The 18,130-nt window shown below is 34.0% G+C and overlaps 4 protein-coding genes across 15 annotated transcripts; all 4 read right to left on the reverse strand.

Moving 5' to 3' along the window:
* Nucleotides 1–1,318: 1,318 nt before the first annotated feature.
* Nucleotides 1,319–1,945, reverse strand: LOC132645944 (rapid alkalinization factor). Its single transcript, XM_060363216.1, has one exon. The coding sequence runs from the start codon at nucleotides 1,834–1,836 to the stop codon at nucleotides 1,489–1,491; it is 348 nt and encodes a 115-aa protein (XP_060219199.1). The 5' UTR covers nucleotides 1,837–1,945; the 3' UTR covers nucleotides 1,319–1,488.
* A 4,887-nt stretch (nucleotides 1,946–6,832) lies between these two features.
* On the reverse strand, nucleotides 6,833–12,320 carry LOC132645941 (pentatricopeptide repeat-containing protein At5g14770, mitochondrial). 12 transcript variants are annotated; one of them, XM_060363211.1, is made up of 5 exons: nucleotides 8,984–12,320; nucleotides 8,339–8,431; nucleotides 7,716–7,779; nucleotides 7,452–7,632; nucleotides 6,833–7,358 (listed from the first exon to the last, which is right to left on the reverse strand). In XM_060363211.1, exon 1 carries the CDS (start codon nucleotides 12,124–12,126, stop codon nucleotides 9,100–9,102), a length of 3,027 nt encoding a protein of 1,008 aa, XP_060219194.1. In that variant the 5' UTR covers nucleotides 12,127–12,320; the 3' UTR covers nucleotides 6,833–7,358; nucleotides 7,452–7,632; nucleotides 7,716–7,779; nucleotides 8,339–8,431; nucleotides 8,984–9,099. The 12 variants fall into 12 exon arrangements, with proteins under 12 accessions (XP_060219194.1, XP_060219189.1, XP_060219188.1 ...); XM_060363206.1 differs by having other exon boundaries at nucleotides 7,716–8,026; XM_060363205.1 differs by having other exon boundaries at nucleotides 7,716–8,200.
* Nucleotides 7,030–8,574, reverse strand: LOC132644529 (uncharacterized). The gene is made up of 6 exons (XM_060361118.1): nucleotides 8,557–8,574; nucleotides 8,339–8,431; nucleotides 7,773–7,891; nucleotides 7,612–7,667; nucleotides 7,452–7,493; nucleotides 7,030–7,088 (listed from the first exon to the last, which is right to left on the reverse strand). Exons 1-6 carry the CDS (start codon nucleotides 8,572–8,574, stop codon nucleotides 7,030–7,032), a joined length of 387 nt encoding a protein of 128 aa, XP_060217101.1.
* An 816-nt stretch (nucleotides 12,321–13,136) lies between the features above and the next one.
* On the reverse strand, nucleotides 13,137–15,432 carry LOC132645943 (ferritin-like catalase Nec2). The gene is made up of 3 exons (XM_060363215.1): nucleotides 15,015–15,432; nucleotides 14,310–14,535; nucleotides 13,137–13,717 (listed from the first exon to the last, which is right to left on the reverse strand). Exons 1-3 carry the CDS (start codon nucleotides 15,365–15,367, stop codon nucleotides 13,343–13,345), a joined length of 954 nt encoding a protein of 317 aa, XP_060219198.1. The 5' UTR covers nucleotides 15,368–15,432; the 3' UTR covers nucleotides 13,137–13,342.
* Between the last annotated feature and the right edge of the window lie 2,698 nt (nucleotides 15,433–18,130).

Below are 18,130 nucleotides of genomic sequence, written 5' to 3' on the forward strand. Positions count from 1 at the left end.
AACAAATTACAATAAAATACAAATATTAGTGAAAATACGAAATTAGCTCATAAAACTAATAACATTAACTTAATTGGGACGGGAGTTTTTTATTTTCGAAATTTGATTCCTTCATTGCTTTTCAGTCTACCTACAACTTCAAAATTGCAAGTTCACTACACTTTCTGCAAAGAATCTAATTCAAATCTTCATCAAACCTTTCCCCTCATTTGAGTCATTTCCTTATTCTTTTATTCTCTCAAAAACATTGCAAGTACTCTTTATTTATCACCTTTTGCCTAAAAAAAGAAAATTGCAAACAGAAAAAAGCAATTCAAAATGATGGTCCACGTAAAGAGCCAGATCCACAAACAACTTTCCTATGTTCACACCACCATGACCAATGAAAAGCTGGGAATTGATATACAAAGCTTCAAAAGTTGTTTGCTTCTTTTTTTTCCTCACTGGTCAAAATTTTCCCTTTTACTAGCTCAAATTATTAACATATCAAATCAAAGAACAGTCTGTATCAAACAGAAGACAAGACAATTTCAAATCCAGATCTTGAACATGACAAATTTTTAAAAAAACTCAAATCTTGAAAATGACGATCCCTGTCCAAACAAACCTCACAAATTCCTAATAATTTTCATTCAATAAGAGCAGAAATCTAGAGGCAATTAAACATATAGTACCAACAGTATGTTAAATTGAACTGTTGACAAACAAATTCAGCTACTATAAGTTGTAGTACATAAAAACACCATCAAAAGAGAGGCTAAGAGTCCGTTTGGATTGGCTTATAAGTTGCTCAAAACAGCTTATAAGTTGTTTTCAGCTTTTTTTGAGTGTTTGACCGGCCAACTTAAAGTCATTTTGTGCTTAAAATAAGTTCAAAAAAATAATTAGGCCCTTTTGGTTTAACTTATCTAAAGCAGCTTATAAGCCACAAAAAATAAGTTGGGCAACCCTAACTTAATTTTTTTTTAAAGCTGCTTTTTTTAAGCCCATCCAAACAGGCTCTAATACACATATAGTAGTACCAACAATTTTGTTGAAATTGAATTATTGACAGACAAATTCAGTTACTATAAGTTGTACTACTATATAAAAACACCATCCAAAGAGAGGCTAAAATAAACATTATAGTACCAACAATTTTGTTAAAATTGAATTATTGACAGACAAATTCAGTTACCATAAGTTGTACTACTACATAAAAACACCATCCAAAGAGAGGCTAAAATAAACATTATAGTACCAACAATTTTGTTAAAATTGAATTATTGACAGACAAATTCAGTTACTATAAGTTCTGTATATAAAAACACCATCCAAAAAAAGAAAAAAATGAAAAAATAATAATCAAAAAGAGTTTATGACAACAATTAATACCCATCAAGTGAGCATCACCATTCTCTCTCTTCATTCGTATACCAACAAAAAAAAAGAAGGTAAAATGAAAATAAAAATTCAATATACCACGAGAAATACACATTTTATTTTTTCTTAGCTCCTGCAACGAGTAATAGCACTGCATCCACGAGAATAAGGATTTGCTTGAGCACCTGGTTTACAGTTGTAGTATGAAGCACCACGTCTAGAACATGGTACACTGTTCTTCTGTAGCGCACCATAGCTGATGTACTTCTTTGTTGCTAAAATACGCCTGTTTGATTCACTGTCCAAAGCAAACTCTTCTTCTTCAGCCATGCATTCTGCTATACTCCCTTTGCACGATTCCCCAGATCTTGCCGGTATTATCCAATCGTAGGCTCCACTGTCACCAGCCTTAGCCATTGAAATGCAAAATGCAAAAACAAGAACACAAATAGCCAAACACGACCTAACTCCCATTGTTGATGTAAAATCAGGTCACCCTTTTGCTTGTTTCTTCTTGTTTTTGTGTTCGGTGTTGAAACTTTGGTTATTTTTGCAAACTCTCTGAAGAAGAGACAATTATAAATGGGCAAGGCCAGTTGTGCTATAAGTAGGGGTGGTTGTGTATCTACCCTTGATACTTGACTTTATTACGAAATTGCCATGGAGGATTAGGGAACTTTGATTTATTGGGCGTCCACTAACTTTTAGTTTCAACGCGGAGAATTTAGAGGTGGGGTTTATTTTTAATTTTTTTAAAGCCGGCGTTATACATACATGAAATAAATAATTGGTGTGGTAGCTATCAAATATTGTTGAGAAAATTCCAATCACGTATTGAGTTTTGACAATTTCCAAGTAAGAAAAAAGTCATAAAATACTTGATATTATTTGAGGTTTATTTTATGTAGAATGAAATATTGTGTTGTGTTAATGTGAGTATCGTCCCTTATAGCTCATTTGATGAAGTTCTAAAAAATTTGGAAAAAAAAGAGAGAATATGTTTTAGCGAGTTATTTTTCTGTCGTGTACAGCAAGCCAAAAGATAGATATATTATCCTATGAAGTAGAAGTACAAGTTATTTTAATATTTTAAGATAAAAATATTCTTAACAAAAGTTGATATTTTCCAAATTATCCCAATTGTAAAAATAAAAATTGATCTCATCCGTTGTCGATAACAGATTTATGAAAAAAATTCTCATAAACATACTCTTTGATGTATCTTATGACTTTATTTTTTACATTTTAGTTAAATAAAATTAAAGAATTTCACTTAATTAAAATTTATCATAAATATTTAAAATAATTTATCTATTTAAATAGGGATACTAATTGTAAATTTAATTTTTATCCATTCTTTTTCGTAATGCACGCTAAAGAAATATTTTTTGAAGAGTGGCCAAGTTTTATATGAATTGCTTCCATAATATTAACAAATGCGATTTTTGAATAATTTAGTCAAACACAAACTATAATTATCATTATTGCTAAAATTTCATTTCACAAAACATATATGTTTCAATGTAAATGGTGAGGTAGCTATCAAATGTTGAGAAAGGGTTGAGTTTGACATTCTCCAATAGATTACAAGTTACTATAAAATAGTTGAAATAATGTGATTCCTTATGACACCAAGAGGATTAGAATGAAATTTGGTCTTTTATAATGTGCGGACCGTTTCATAGTCTAATGCTTACTACTTAGCATGTAATTTTATTTAGTTGCACATAATCAATATGCACAAACTTGTTTTATCATCAATTTGATAATTTTGAAATTGTCTTTGATCAGCCACTTGAAATCACTTTAACAGTAGAGAACTACTCCATATTTTTTTAGCCTCTTTTAAACAATTACCAGTTTTTTTTTATTAGCTTGAATTATACATGAAGGAGGAAGGTTGAAACAAGTTAATAGACAATGAAAAAGATAGCCAAAATTATTATGATTTTTTTAAATATTATTTGCAAGAATGTGCCGTCTTGGCACTTGCTTAATTTCATTAATTTAAATTGATTGACCTAGTACTTGAAGCAAAGTACAAAGATAGACAAACTTCATGAAAACACAACTATATGTGCTATTGTTAGAAAAAATAACCATTTATTTTAGAAGATGACTACGAGCAATGTACATGATAATTCCTTAACTAGAACAAAAGAAATGTTTGAAAATGATAGGAAGTTGGTCGTAATGAGTTTTATTACTATGGCAATATCCCAAGGAAAAATAAAGGACAAGAAAAAAATTAAAAGAGTAGTGTGCAATTATGATAAGGTTAGGTAATGGCAACCATCGTAATAAGTAGGAAATAGGATGTCGAAATTGGGCAAACAAAGAAAAGATATTCGGTTGACTGAGTTGTCCATTGCTCACGTAGTAGGAAGAGAAAATAAGGGAGAAAAGAATAGTGTGGAGCTGTAGCATTTATTAAAATAGGGATACAAAGTAAAATAAATATAAAGAAAAAGACGGCAGAGCTAAGTAGGGTTTTATATAATTTGGGCAAGTCCGTCCAATAATCTTGTCACCCGAAACACGTTTTGCTCTTTCCCCCTTTCTATTCTGGTTGGCTAGGCTTTTGTGTCCAGCTCACTTCCGTCACCGTTACAGATTCCCCGTTATCAATGATTGTGTTTGGTGTTCGGCTTTATGTTAAATCTATTTAATTAAATAAATAAAGTGCTAAATAAAATGGATGACAGCAATTACCCGTTCCACTAATTTGACTTAATCACAACATTTAATTTGAAAAATAAAACTTTACTGCAAGCATATTATTACAACATATAATTGAATAGAGAAAATGTCTAAATATGCTTTTGAACTAATAACTCTCGCCAACTTTCTATCCGATGAAAGTGGGCCATAAAATACAATTGCCGTTGCTCTTTTGTACTGTATTTGCCCTTCTTTCTACCTTAGGGAACATATTTCTCTTTGATTTTACAATTACCTATGTCAGCTAAACATGTGAATGACTCATCACTCATATGAGTTATAAAATATTCGTTAATGATGGTGGAATAGGACTGGAAGTTTAGCGGAAAAATATAAAGTCATCACTCATTAGCAATGAGATTTCGACTAACTGAAATTGACTATAAGGGTGTACTTGTGTCAGTGTGTGTGTTTAGGTGACTCATAGGAGCTTCATGTCATATGTCACACGTGTCAACTGTCAAATGATTGTTATGCAAAATCAATTTTGAAGTAGTTAGACACAATGTATGGGGTGCATATTAGGTTCACTTTTTTATTACTTGTGCGGTTTATAATAGTTTTAACCTTTTAGTTTAGATATGTAAAGTGGGAAAAACGCATAGTGATCAAGGTTTTAGACAAAAAAAAAAAGGAGCCATTTAGCCTTGGCACTGGCGCCAAGATAACATTTTCAAATAAGGCAACGGTAAAGAAGTCAGTCTCGAAAACATCAGTAAGAAAGCTTTATTCAGTGAAGTAAAAAAAGAGTGTAAGGACTTTGGGAACCGTAACGGCGTTGGATGGGAACGTTATCTGAAGTATCCGTTCTGTACAGCAACATTATATGTATATAAATAGGGGTGTGGGGTCCCAATAACAGATCACAGGATGGGTCGGTGTGTGCGCGTCCCTAAACCAAACTCTTTCTCAATGGCCAAAGCCAGCTGTATCTTCCAATAAGTTTATTACTAAAAATATGCACCAATATCAGTATTTTAATCATAAAAGCAATTAACATCCTACTTTTATTAAAGGGAACAGCCACCAGATAAAAATAAAAGAGCTTTAATAAACTGTTCTGGTAACTTGATTCTGTTTCCTATCTTTGATAATGCTATGTTGGTTGAACTATTTCGTTGAACGATAAAAAAAAAATGAAATTAAATACATAAGTAATCGCACCATAATTGGATTTAGAACCTCTAACTAACAAAAGCTTAGACTTTAACTAATACTCACTCCGTCTCAAAATATTTATCGTCCTTACTAAAAATATTTGTCTCAAAATATTTGTCGTTTTATTTACTCAAGATAAAATTAAGCAGTTTTTCCCCATTTTATCGTAGTATTAATTACATCAGTTGGCTGATTTTGTGAGTTTATATACCAACATTTAAGACGTTCTATCATTAATGGAGTAAATATTTATTGAGGAGAGAGATCATAATGAAATATGTTAAGAGGGCAAAATAGTTAAAATGCTACCCTTATAAATGTTTTTTTAATGAGTGTGTAAATAAAAAATACGATAAATATTTTGAGACGGAGGAAGTAGTTAGAACTTATTAGCTGACTTTGCCCGTCTAAGAAGTTATTGATATGGCACATTGGCAATAATATATTTCAAGTTTACCTCATTTCTAGATGCCTAGAGGATACCGCATTCCTTTTACCAAACCTACACTAATAAACTTTTTAAAAACTAGAAGTTCATACTGGCTAGGGTCTAAGAAATGGACTTGGTGCTCCTTAATTAGAGTAGTTGTAATTTAATAAAGAATTGAATAACATCCTGGCATGTAAGCACTGTCCTGGGATCATGCTAATGTGAACTGTGGGAGACAAAAATCTGCTCAATCCATTGACAAACTAACCATATGTTGAACCACTCAACTTCCATATTTTCAGAAACTTCAAGTACATTTTATCAACTAACTAGACATTCAACATTTCAACCAGAGCTATTAGAGGGAACCAGTTAAGGACCATGTCAGGAAATATTCACGGGATGATGTTGCTTAAACGACGACTATTCTACAAAAGAGAAGAAAATAATATACATATTACTTAACAGGGATTATCCAGAGTATTAAAAAGACTAGAACCTCTGAAATTCTCTTAGTGATGGTCTGACGACTACAACTTTTGAAGATGGGTAAGCACTCAAGATCAGTTAGGTCCAAACAAGGTTTATGCCAATCACAGAATCTTTTTGCACTGTTTTAAGCATTGATATAAACTACCTACAAGCCTCTCACACAAGCATACTCGATTGTGTTGGCAATTTACTGCAACAGTAAGGATAAAAGAAAAACAAGCGTCCTTATAGAAATTTAAGAAACAGTACAATTTCTGAGATAGAGAAAAGAGGTATGGCAAGGCTGGATCTTGATGCTAGATACTTCCCATACAACATTAGCCGACTTCACTGCAATTTAAACTCTGAGCTGGCAGCATAGTTACAATGTGGAACATAAACTGACTATTCAGTTTTGACATATAAACAGAAGAAATAAAAGAGGGTGTCTAATACTGCAATTTGCTTGGGAATAAAAAGCACCTTTTAAGGTAATAGTGCACACCAAATTTTTCTTCCATTTGTTCCATCAGCTGTCATGGGCAAAAGACAAACTACAGTTCGCACTGTGGAGGACGATCTCCGCGCTGACCTTCTCCAACTTGTGCTATGGCACTCTTCTACTATTTTCTTGAATAAACATGTCAAATACTAAAAAAAAAAAAAGAGAGAGAAAAAGAGGAGAGGCAATTTACGACTTCACCTACGAAAAATGCTACAAAAGCCATTCATCTCATATTTGGTGCTGATGACTAAAAGGACAATTGAAAAAAAAAATCATACAGACCGACTAAAATAACTTTCAGCATCTCCAAATAATAAGAGCAAAAATTTGAATCATTTGCGGAAACATGCCAAACTAATCGTACATTCTTCTTGCTCTTCTCTTATTCATCTTCATCCTCATCTTCTTCAATATCTTCAAATTCATCCCTTCCAAGAGCCTCTATAAACCATGACACAGCACAGGGGATGTACTTTGTCCCAAATTGTCGAGTTGCTAAATTGGAGCCCCAAATTGGAACATCAAATTTACTACTTCAATCTAACTTCACTTCCTAACAATGGCACCATATATCTCATAGAACACGTAGAAGTTGTTGACTGGATAGAATGAAATATGGACATCAACTCAAAACGAAATCCAAAGCTAAGAAGAAACCAGCAACTGACCGAATGCCGTGATTTTCTCCCATTAGATCTGGAGGTCGTCAGCCTGTCAAGTTACATTTGACGTACTTACAAAATCAGGTCAAGAACATTTAGAATCACATATGGAGTGATTGAAAGGACATCAAAGTTGTTAAACCTGCAACATCTTCATCATTGTCGTCATCATCTTCACATACTTCTGGCGGATTAAAGATACAGAAAAAGCTTTTGCAGGTATCAGTCCTGATTAAGGGTTTAGCATTTTTTTGACCCCTTCTTTGGCTTCCTTTTTATCATCTTTTGAGCCAAGCCTTTACCTGGATGCCATTCTGTCAGTTCTGCAAGACATCGCACATCAAATGAACAAACAAGACTAGGATCATATGATATAAAACCAAAACACTGAGAAGTTAAAACCCACCTAAGACCTCCGGTATATGTTCATCATCACAATCATGTGATAGGTTTTATTCAAGACAGAACTCCTGAGAAAAGGTTTTGTATCAAAGAAGTGAAGCTTAAAACACTTCTGGTTATGAATCCTGCACCACTTGATATCTTGAGGTAATTCAAAGTTTCTTGGTCACGCTTTAAGATCTAAAGCAAAGTCATTTGTAGTTAAAATTTTGGTACTTAGAACCACGAAATATTTACATGATTTGTTATTTAGCTCCTCTGCCAATATCTCATTAGTCTACATTGCAGTCAGCACGAAGTTGGAAACACCTCTCTCTGCAGCAATTTTTCACACCAATAACAAAATTAAAGCCTACCAATCCATATGCACAGATGAAAGGCAATATCCACTAAAAAACTTTAGCATTTTCAGTCTTTTTATCCTCACCCACGTTCATGGGAGCTTCATTAACACCCTACACTTCGAAAACCCCATTTACTATTTCATATCTGTGCAACACATCAACAAAATCATAAATCGGAAGGACAGCCAAACTGTATGCCATTTTTTCTGTTCAGGAAGGAAAGAGCTAATTTCAACTCCAACAAGCAGACATGGAACAAGCAACAAAAAATTATTCTTCGTACCTCTGTATTGAATGGTTCATACAGTTGCTGGTATTTAGCTTCAAGTGCAGCTTTCTCCTCGAGAAACTTCGCTTCAAGCTCATCATCTTGGATCTATATTTAGAAAAATCATGTCAAGTCTTTTTCTTCCTTTTACAAGAGGAGCAATTGACATTTACACAAGCATATTAATACGCCAGCCTAAAGAAAAAAAGATAATCCGCATATCATATAGTGACCTGACAAGTGTGGTCCATTTGGATTGAAGCATCATTGTTGTTGTTGTTAGCACTATTTATGCCAAGCACATATACCAAACTACCCCATTAGTCCCCAATTAATCATCATATTTTTTACTGTAGGTTGTCACAAAATTGTGTGGAAAATTCTACAGTAATAAATACATTCTCATTCTATTATCTAAATCAATAAGCTTAGAAACTTGAAAGACTTCTCTTTACAGCATCTTCATGATTCAGGATTGATGGTATACTTGTACAGTAGGTGAATTTATTGCTCTTAATACATCATTGTAATTGGATTGCATTAAGGGAAAAGCTTAATTCCTGTAGGCAATCAATATAAGGCATTTGACTTCCTATACAATTGAGTAGAAGAAAATGAGGTGGAAACAAAACAGGAAACACCCGGGAAAGAAAAACTTACGTAAATGCTTCTCATTTGCTCGCTTCTCTCATCCACATCACTTAACCTTAACCTGAAATTTCAACTCCAAAACACAAAGAAATTCCACCCTTGAGAAACTCTTTAATTTTCAAGGATCAACTCTGCTTCGTCTTGTGCCATCTGCTCAACCACCATTCTGTGTCATTTTCTCCTGATTTTGAGAAGGCAGGATTGATATGACAAAGGGTGGTTTCTTTTGGAGTGAAACCTTTATCTTTCATCTCTTCAAGCAATTTCTTTACCTCACTGCGACCTGACAGTCTCAATGACCTTTCAAGCTCCACCCTTTTTGATAGCTTGCACCATCCAACTATTAGTATGTCATATGTTGAAGAATTTGGTATTACCCCTCTGACTTGCATCTCATGCATTAGTTCCTGAGCCTGTCTCATCTTTCCCACCTTTGCAAAGTCAAAGATGAGTACATTATAGGTACTAGTGCGAGGAACAAAACCTTTTGTGATCATCTCACAGTAAAACTTGATGGATTCCTTTTTATTTCCAATTTTCCCATGGCCAGAGACTAAAATGTCATACGTATTAGCATTAGGGACAAAACCCCTCCCCTTCATTTCATTGAGCAATTCAGCTGCTTCATTCATCAGTCCAACAGCTGAGAGAGATCCTAACATAGTGTTGTATGTTGCAACATTAGGAGAAACTCCTTCACCCAGCATCTCGGAATATGTTGTAAAAACCTTTTGAAATTGGTAACTTTTGCAATATCCACGTATGAAGGCATTATAAGTGGTAGTATCAGCCGAAAGTCCTCTTTCTCTCATATTTTCTAGTACTGACGTTGCCTTTCTGGTCATCCCTAGCCTGCATAAGACAGCAATAAGAGTGTTGTGAACAGTCTGGTCAAGCTTAAGCCCCATGCCGACAAGTCGCTCATGCATTCTGAGGATTATATCTGCTCTTCTATGGCCTGAAGCAGCATCGAGAACAATTTTGTGAATATCTGGTGAAGGGTGAAAACCAATTGCCACCACTTCCGTCAACAAATCCATTGCTTTTACAATATCACCTACTTCACAAAGTCCTTTCACCAGTATATTACAAGTGATTGAATTAGGCAATATCCCACAGCTCTTCATTTCGCCCCAAAGTTTGACAGCACTTTCCAACTTTCCCTCTTTGCAATAAGCACTAATTAAAGAATTGAAAGTTTGAATATCTGGAACTAGACCAAATTTCTTAATTTCAGCATAAACAGACTGTACCTCATACTGGCCAATTCCCAATAATCCATTAAGCAGTACATTGCACGCTATTGTGTCAAAGCATATTTGTTTCTCTTTCATCTCTTCGACCAATTGAAGAGCAGTTGAATCCTTCCCTCTTTTAAAGAGTCCATCCATCAATGATGTGTAGTTAATATGATCAGGTGACAGACCCTTAGATACCATATCCACAAAAAATGCCTCTGCTTCATCCATTTTACCCAATTTTTTCAAATTATTCACAAATGTATCTAACAAGAATTCATTTTCCCCAACACCCTTCAACCGCATTTCCTCATACAGGGCAAGAGCCATATCATGTTTACCAGCCTTAAAGCAGCCATCAATCAAAGTATTATATGTGAAAACATTAGGGCTAACATTTATGCTTACCATTTTCCTCATTATTTCCATGGCTGCATCAATCATTCCACTTTTGGCATAACCATTAATTACAGAAGAGAATGTGACAACATTTGGTAAAATACCTTTCTGTTCCATTTGTTGCAGTAAAAGCTCTACACTGTTTAAGTCACCAGATTTGCAGTGCCCATCAACCAATGCAGTATAGGTAATATGATTTGGAGTTATGTTAAACTTCAAGAGTGTCTGAAACATGTCCTTTGCTTCCCTGGCCTTTCCAACTTTAAAAAGCCCATCCATCAAAGAGGTAAACAAGACAACATCGAAAGACACTCCTCTAACCACTATTTGGCTTTGAAAGTTAGCAGCAACTTTTTCAGCCCTACTTTTGTACAAGTGATGAATAAAAATAGAGTATGTCACATGATTAGGATCCACACCCACTCTTCTCATCTCATCAAGAAGTAATTTGGCCTCATAAAAGCGCCCACATTTACAAAGACCATATATAAGTGAATTATAAGTAACAATGTCATGGACGAAGCCACGCCTCGTCATTTCTTCATATGTATCAAATGCTTTCTCAAACTGAAACCACTTAACATATTTACTAATCAATGTGGTGTATGTAATAGCATTTGGTTCTAAACCCAAGTCTCCAACTACCAGGCCCTTATTTTCACCATCATAAGAGTCCGTAAGCTCATCCATAATACATTTTGCAGCATCAAAATCACCCATTATGCCGAAACCATTAATCAAAGTATTATACGTAACAATATCAGGTAATAAACCTTCTCTTTTCATCCTCTCCATCATTTCAAGACCACCACTCATCTCAACAGCCTTACAATATCCATTAATCAGAGTGTTAAAACCGATAACATCTTTACCACTCAACATTTCCATCACCAATTCAGCATTATACAAAAGACCCTTATCACAAAACCCCTTAATTAATATATTACAAGTAATAGCATCAACAAAAACACCCTTCTTCAACATATGAGACAGCAATCCCAACCCCATTTCCACAAACCCAATTCTACAAAAACCCCATATCAAAGTGTTATAAGTAACAGTATCACATTCATTCTCTCTAACTAATTCAAGTGCTTCTTCAATTTTTCCAACTTTACAAAGCGAATGCACGACTATATTACGAGTAACTACATTAGGAACCACTCCACAAGAGAGCATATCAGAATAAAGTACAATTACCTGATCAACCAGACCTGAAGAATTGAAATGATGCAATAAGCGGTTCCAGGAAACAAGGTCAGGGACAAGATTGTAATTTCTCATTGAAGAGAATGTTTCAGTGGCTCTGGAAAGACGGTGGCAGCGAAGGAATAAATGAACAAGTGTGCAGAAAAATGAGGCGTAAAGGCTTTTCTTTCGATCAATTAGGATTGGTGTATGAATTGGCGTTGTGGATGAAGAGAATGGGAAGCATATTTTGAGCTGTAATGAGATTATAGGGTGGTTTTTTGTGCTGCGTATCAAGTGTTTGATGAAATGCCGCTGTGAGCTCATTTTCTCACAATTGCCACCATTCCCGCCCCTTGTGTATATGTGGGAGCTGTTATTTTTCCGGCACTTTCTCCGCTATCGTACTAAGTACTTCGCTCAAGTTTGACATGTATTTGACTAAATTAATTTAAAATCAATTCTCAAATTTAAAAGTTCATGACCAAAATTTTTATTAGTTCATGACCAAAAAAAAGTTTAATGGAGTAATAGTTTTTTAATAGAACAACGATTTTAAATCAAATCAAATCAAATTTTAATTCAGTTCACATAGTTCAATTTAAATTTAATGGAACTAATCATGTACACATTTTTTTTTTGGTTGAAATCATATACACATTTAGATAGATTGGAATTCAAGGGAATTATAAATTTTTCCCAAAGCTAACAATATGGGTTTGGTTTGGGTAAAATCTAAAAAAATTGGTTTCTTGATTTAGTTTCAGATTTTTAAAATAAAAATAGAAAAAATAAATTGTTATAGTGTGTGAGTGTTTGTGGTGAGTGTATTATTATCATATATGATCAGTAACGGATTCAACTAACATTAGATAATACTTTAGGTCTGCGTACATTCTACCCTCCTCAGACTCCACTTGCGAAATTACATCGGATATGTTATTGTTATATTAAATGTGCATGTTTATTAGCCTTTTGGTTTGTTGCGTTATGCTTTTACAGGGGATGAGGAGTGTTTGATTATTCATCAAATATGTGTCAAGTGGTATCCTTTATTTCAACAAAATGAATTGATAATAATAACAACTACGCTTCAGTTACAAACAAGTCAGAGTCGACTACATGAATCTCACCATTTCATTTAAACTCAACTCATTTCATCATCACAAAAAATTAAATATGTGAATTTTGAATTGTTTTAAAAATATTTAACAGACAACATTACTACTTCTCACTCCTTAGAGTAGTTATTCTCTTTATGTCTTTCAAGTAATAATTATTTGAAAAATTCAAATTCAAATAATGCAAAAACTAAATCGAAAAATCAAATGCACTCCCCTAGATATAGCGATAACAACATTCACTTGAGATGTACTTAGGAATTAGGATGACTGCTGAGAAAAAAGCTCGAATCATACATTTGTGATGTTATTTTTATGTTACAACTAACAAATGCATTATGCATGTATTATTTTTCCGAACTTAGTTACTCTGTTTCACAATTACAAGCGATAGTTTGTCTTTCTGGAGCATTTTTCTGTTACTATAGTTTTAACAATCTCCTAGCAATGCTGCCATTAGCACCATGAGGAAAAAATCCACCACGAACATGCTCATTGCCAGTGTTATACACAATCCTTAGAATCTCTGCTGGAGTCCGCCATTGGGAGAGCGAATTGACATCGGCTGATAATATGTTAGTTGCTGTACGATTCTCGGCACCAAGTTGCCATGGCACGAACAAACCTTCGTCTTTAGTCCCGCACATTGCCAAACGGTTTCTTAAATTGGAGATGTGGATTGTGAACTCAGCTACTGTGTGTTTGTACGGGTATACTACTTTTGAAGCTCTCTGGTAAAGGTACATTCTGATCATTGCATCTTGCCCTGATTCAGCTCCTAATAGTCCTGCCAAAAGCTGCATTATAGCACAATTTAAATAGGGGAAGTTACTTCGGACATATTGCAAGTTTACCACCATTCTCTCCAGAAAATTAAAAGGGATTCTTTCTTTTATGTCCTTCAGCCAAACTTAATTAGGGGAAGTAGCTCAAATATACAATTTTTTTAAACTGACATGTATACAATGAATACATATAGTATATGTATATTATATGTATAATATGTGTATATTTAAGTACAATATACAAAACATATACATTTGTGGGCTATTTTGTAAACAGATCACCCAAAGGTATTATGGTGTAGTTTTTCCAAATTAATGTATATAGGTCGTCAAAATTTACTTTTTGTGCATATATATATATTAAATTTTCAACACACTTATTGAAATATCCAGATTCTCCAATAATACTTACAAGATAGTTGACTAAGCTTATAAGCTGGTCAAACTGACTTATAAGTGTTTTTTGCTTATCTATACGTTTGGTTAAATGCCAAAAGTATTTATAAGTCAAGTGCTTATAAGTTAAATTTTACTTTTTTGTATGTATATATATTAAATCTAGAGCGCCTTTATAGAAATTTCTTGCTTTTCCATGGATACTTACTCTTTTTGTTTCATAGCCTTTGATGAGGGGATTTGTACCAACATAACCGACCAATGCAGTATATGGCAGTGCATAGCAAGACAGCACGAAATTGAGGCTATCTCTATAAGGATCAAATGGGGGTTCCAATTTGTAACCAAATGCTTCATCAAATAGCTTTGCGAAGTTTTTAGCACTTAGATCCATCAAAGGTCTTGGAAAACCACCTACTTTCGATTTAAGTGCCCTACAAAATCGCCCAAAAGGACAAAAAAAGAAAAAAGAAGAATTAACCCACAATAGAATGTTAGAAAGGGAGGAAAAAAATAAATTAGTTACATTTTACCAATATATCTTAACCTATTATTGCAGGTGATTGCCTAATTTTCATATTATTAGTCCAAAAATAAGTTGTTTTAACTACATTAAATGATCTTTCAAATCGGTCAAGACTCTAGTTTATGGGCGCTTCTCTACGGTCCAGTTGTTGCTTTATTGAATTTTCTTAATTAATAGACTCACACTTCGACTTTGATCGTTATGGACTAGTACTAAAATCGAGTCCTAGATAGCAGGTCTAATCTAACAGTAGCAACAATAACAATGAAAATAACCCCTTCTTTAGTGAGATTATATGAGCAAATGCCAAAACCAAAATATATCCCCACTTTTTATTTTATTTTTACATTGTCAATGTGTATAAGTTAAATTCGGGTAAGCACGGACCTGAGATGGCCAACTTCTTGCAAGGCAAACTCAGTGATGATGTCCTTTGTAAAAGGATCAAGATTAGCTTTGTGGACACCAATTGGGGGAGGCCCACCTATGACTAATTCTGGTGCTACTATATCAAGACCATAACCATGTGTAGCCCACAAGAAGTATTCAGCTTCTAAGAACTCTAAATTCTCAGAGAATTGCATCAAGTCAATGTCTTCTTTGAACACTGGTACTGAGTACTTTGGAATCCCTGTTGGACAATGAAAATCTTGAGAAAGGGAGATGCTGATCAGCTTGCTAGACATCAAAATCATGAATATTAAAATATAGGAAGGTGAAGTAATTGATATTATAGGCATTTTCAGATTTTTTTGGTTGGTTAATTAAGTTGTAAGGAAGATTAAGAGAGGATTTTATAGGTAAACTATGAATTATGGCATACTTTGTACTCTGTTTTAGCCAATGTGATTTGAATTTCTTTTCATGAACACGTAATAAATAGCAATGTATGCTTTGTATGTCTCAGCTAGACTCTACCTTCCTCCAACCTATAATCATAAATAAGAAGATATACCAACAAAATAGAAGAAAGAAAGTAGCTAAACACGAAAAACGAAACAGAAAAGAGAAACGAAGCATGGAATTGCAAGAAGGATTGATAAAGAAATCCGAGAAAAGATTGTTTTGATATATTGTGGTATGACCTTGATATTAGTTCCTTCATGGCGGGACCAGAAATTTAACAAGAAATTCAGAAAACAATACATAAAAGTATTTTTATATGTAGGGAATTCAACGAGTTATATACGGTCGTGGAGTCAGGAATTTCCTGAAGAGTGTTCAAGCTTTGGATTAGTTTATTTTTATTTTTTATGAGCGGGTGCATCAAAAATTTTAAAATCAAGCTACACAATATTGATAAAAATGGGTGCATCGAAAATTTTGAAATCACTATGTAGTATTTAGCTTTAGTGAACATAAAAAGAACAAAAAATAATAAGTCATATTTAATTCAACATGAAGTGAACGGATAGACGAAAAAAAAAAGAAAAGAAATAGAGACATGAAGAACGGAGAGCAGAACCAAAAGAGGGTTTTTTCAATTCCTTTGTGGAGCCTTTTATGCTTTCGATTTCCACAGAGTCGTAGAGAGTTGTTAGGGTCTACTTATTAAGAGCCCATTTGGATTGGCTTATAAGTTAGCTTATAAGCTGTTTTCAGTTTTTTTGAGTGTTTGACTGGCCAACTTAAAGTCATTTTGTGCTTAAAATAAGTTCAAAAATATAATTGGGCCCATTTGACTTAATTTATCTAAAGCAGCTTATAAGCTGAAAACAGCTTATAAGCCAAAAAAAATAAGTTAGACTACCCCAACTTTTTTTTTTAGCTTATAAGCTGCAAACAGCTTATAAGCATAAGCCCATCCAAACGGGCTCTAAGTATCTTTTAATAAATAATTACTTTTAAGTTTTGTTTAGAAAATTTAATATAAAAAAAAAAGGTCAAAGACATCAGTTGGAATCCAATTGGATATTGGCACTTTTAATTTGTTTTTCAAAATGAAAAAGTTGGGTGTGAGCCTGTGAGGTTTGTTCTTGTGCTGCTTCTTAAAAATACAAAGTAGGCCAATATAGCCCTACGTACGGAGAATCGAACCTACAAAATACTAAAAAGCAGCGGCTAGGGATCGAGAACCCGCGCGGTTATAACTTAAGCCTTTCCTGAACACCCTTCCACCACTGAGCTACCTCTCTTAGTGGTGTCAAGGGTGTTCAAATGTAATATATATTTATTTAGTGTAGCATGTTATCTATATACACAGTATAATTTTTCGGCGAAGGGTGTTCGCCTGAACACCCTTAGAACACCGTAGTTCCACCCTTGGTTATATATATAATATTTTTTTACCTATATATAATGGAGTATATAAGTTTTCGAAGGAAAATCAATTGAACCCCGTCACAATATATAGCTCCGCGACTTGCTGGTTCTGTATTGATTTCACAACATTGGACTTTGCGATTCAGAAGGATACTTTCCAGACGTTGTTATATATCATTAGTACTACTATATGTTAGTGTTAAAACGCTCTTACTCTATTAGCATTATTCATTTAAAGTAATAATATGATGTTAATTTCACACAAAAGAGTTATATTATAGAGATTGAACCTACATCGCAGGAATATAAACAAGACCTCAACAAAAATGTAAGTGCTTGAACTTAGGTAAGAAAAATGAAAAGGTATGACTGATGACCTAAGCCTAAATTAATAAACTAGAAAGCTAGGTCAACCCAATCCGGAAATTATCTTCATGCATTTAGTATGATCTAGCTATTAGCGATTTAATTGAGCTCCTCCAATTTTTGTCCAAGAAAAAAGTAATACCATTTTAAATATTTTTGTAAAATTGTAATCAACATACATGCATGTTGAGGAAACTAAATAGAACAATATTTCATATTTTTTTATTTTGGAATTCAGCTTTTGTATAAAACTGGTATGACCCCAATACAGTAAACAATATTTGGTTTCTGTTAAAATTTGAACTCCTGTTTATCTTCATGAATTAAAAATCTCTCAGTTTACTTCTCCCGCGCCCATGAGTTAGAGTAGTAAAGAGATTATTTTCAAATAAAATATAGTGATCGATCCCATCACTGTTATCTTCTTGATCAAATACAAGTATTCTAAGAATTCTGCTTGTATACAAACTTCACTTTATGATTAACATTAAAAAGGGCAGCCCGGTGCACTAAGCTCCCGCTATGCGCGGGGTCCGGGGAAGGGCCGGACCACAAGGGTCTATTGTACGCCGTCTTACCTTGCATTTGTGCAAGAGGATGTTTCCACGGCTCGAACCCGTGACCTCCTGGTCACATGGCAGCAACTTTACCACTTTATGATTAACATTAACAACAAAAAATCAAATATTCAATAAACTTAAACACTCTCCTGAACCAAATGAATCTCTTGCTTGAAAACGCTATAAATACCCCACCATACCAACCTTCATATGTAATCTTAAGAGTGCAAAAAAAAATAAAAAAATCCTTACTATTAACCATGGCCAAGAAAAATAGCCTTGTTACTTTTGCCATTTGCATTTTCCTACTTGTGA

Source organism: Lycium barbarum, chromosome 6, assembly GCF_019175385.1.
Source record: "Lycium barbarum isolate Lr01 chromosome 6, ASM1917538v2, whole genome shotgun sequence".
NCBI lineage: Eukaryota > Viridiplantae > Streptophyta > Magnoliopsida > Solanales > Solanaceae > Lycium > Lycium barbarum.

Coding starts and splice junctions, on each gene's coding strand:
- LOC132645943 (XM_060363215.1), bottom strand. CDS start 15,367: ATGCCTATAATATCAATTACTTCACCTTCCTATATTTTAATATTCATG. Junction 14,536..15,014: donor CAAGAAGTTGGCCATCTCAG/GTCCGTGCTTAC, acceptor GCGATTTTGTAG/GGCACTTAAATCGAAAGTAG. Junction 13,718..14,309: donor AAGGCTATGAAACAAAAAGA/GTAAGTATCCAT, acceptor GCTATAATGCAG/CTTTTGGCAGGACTATTAGG.
- LOC132644529 (XM_060361118.1), bottom strand. Junction 7,668..7,772: donor AACCTTTTCTCAGGAGTTCT/GTCTTGAATAAA, acceptor ATATGATCCTAG/TCTTGTTTGTTCATTTGATG. Junction 7,494..7,611: donor ACTGACAGAATGGCATCCAG/GTAAAGGCTTGG, acceptor TTAATCCGCCAG/AAGTATGTGAAGATGATGAC.
- LOC132645944 (XM_060363216.1), bottom strand. CDS start 1,836: ATGGGAGTTAGGTCGTGTTTGGCTATTTGTGTTCTTGTTTTTGCATTT.
- LOC132645941 (XM_060363208.1), bottom strand. CDS start 12,126: ATGAGCTCACAGCGGCATTTCATCAAACACTTGATACGCAGCACAAAA.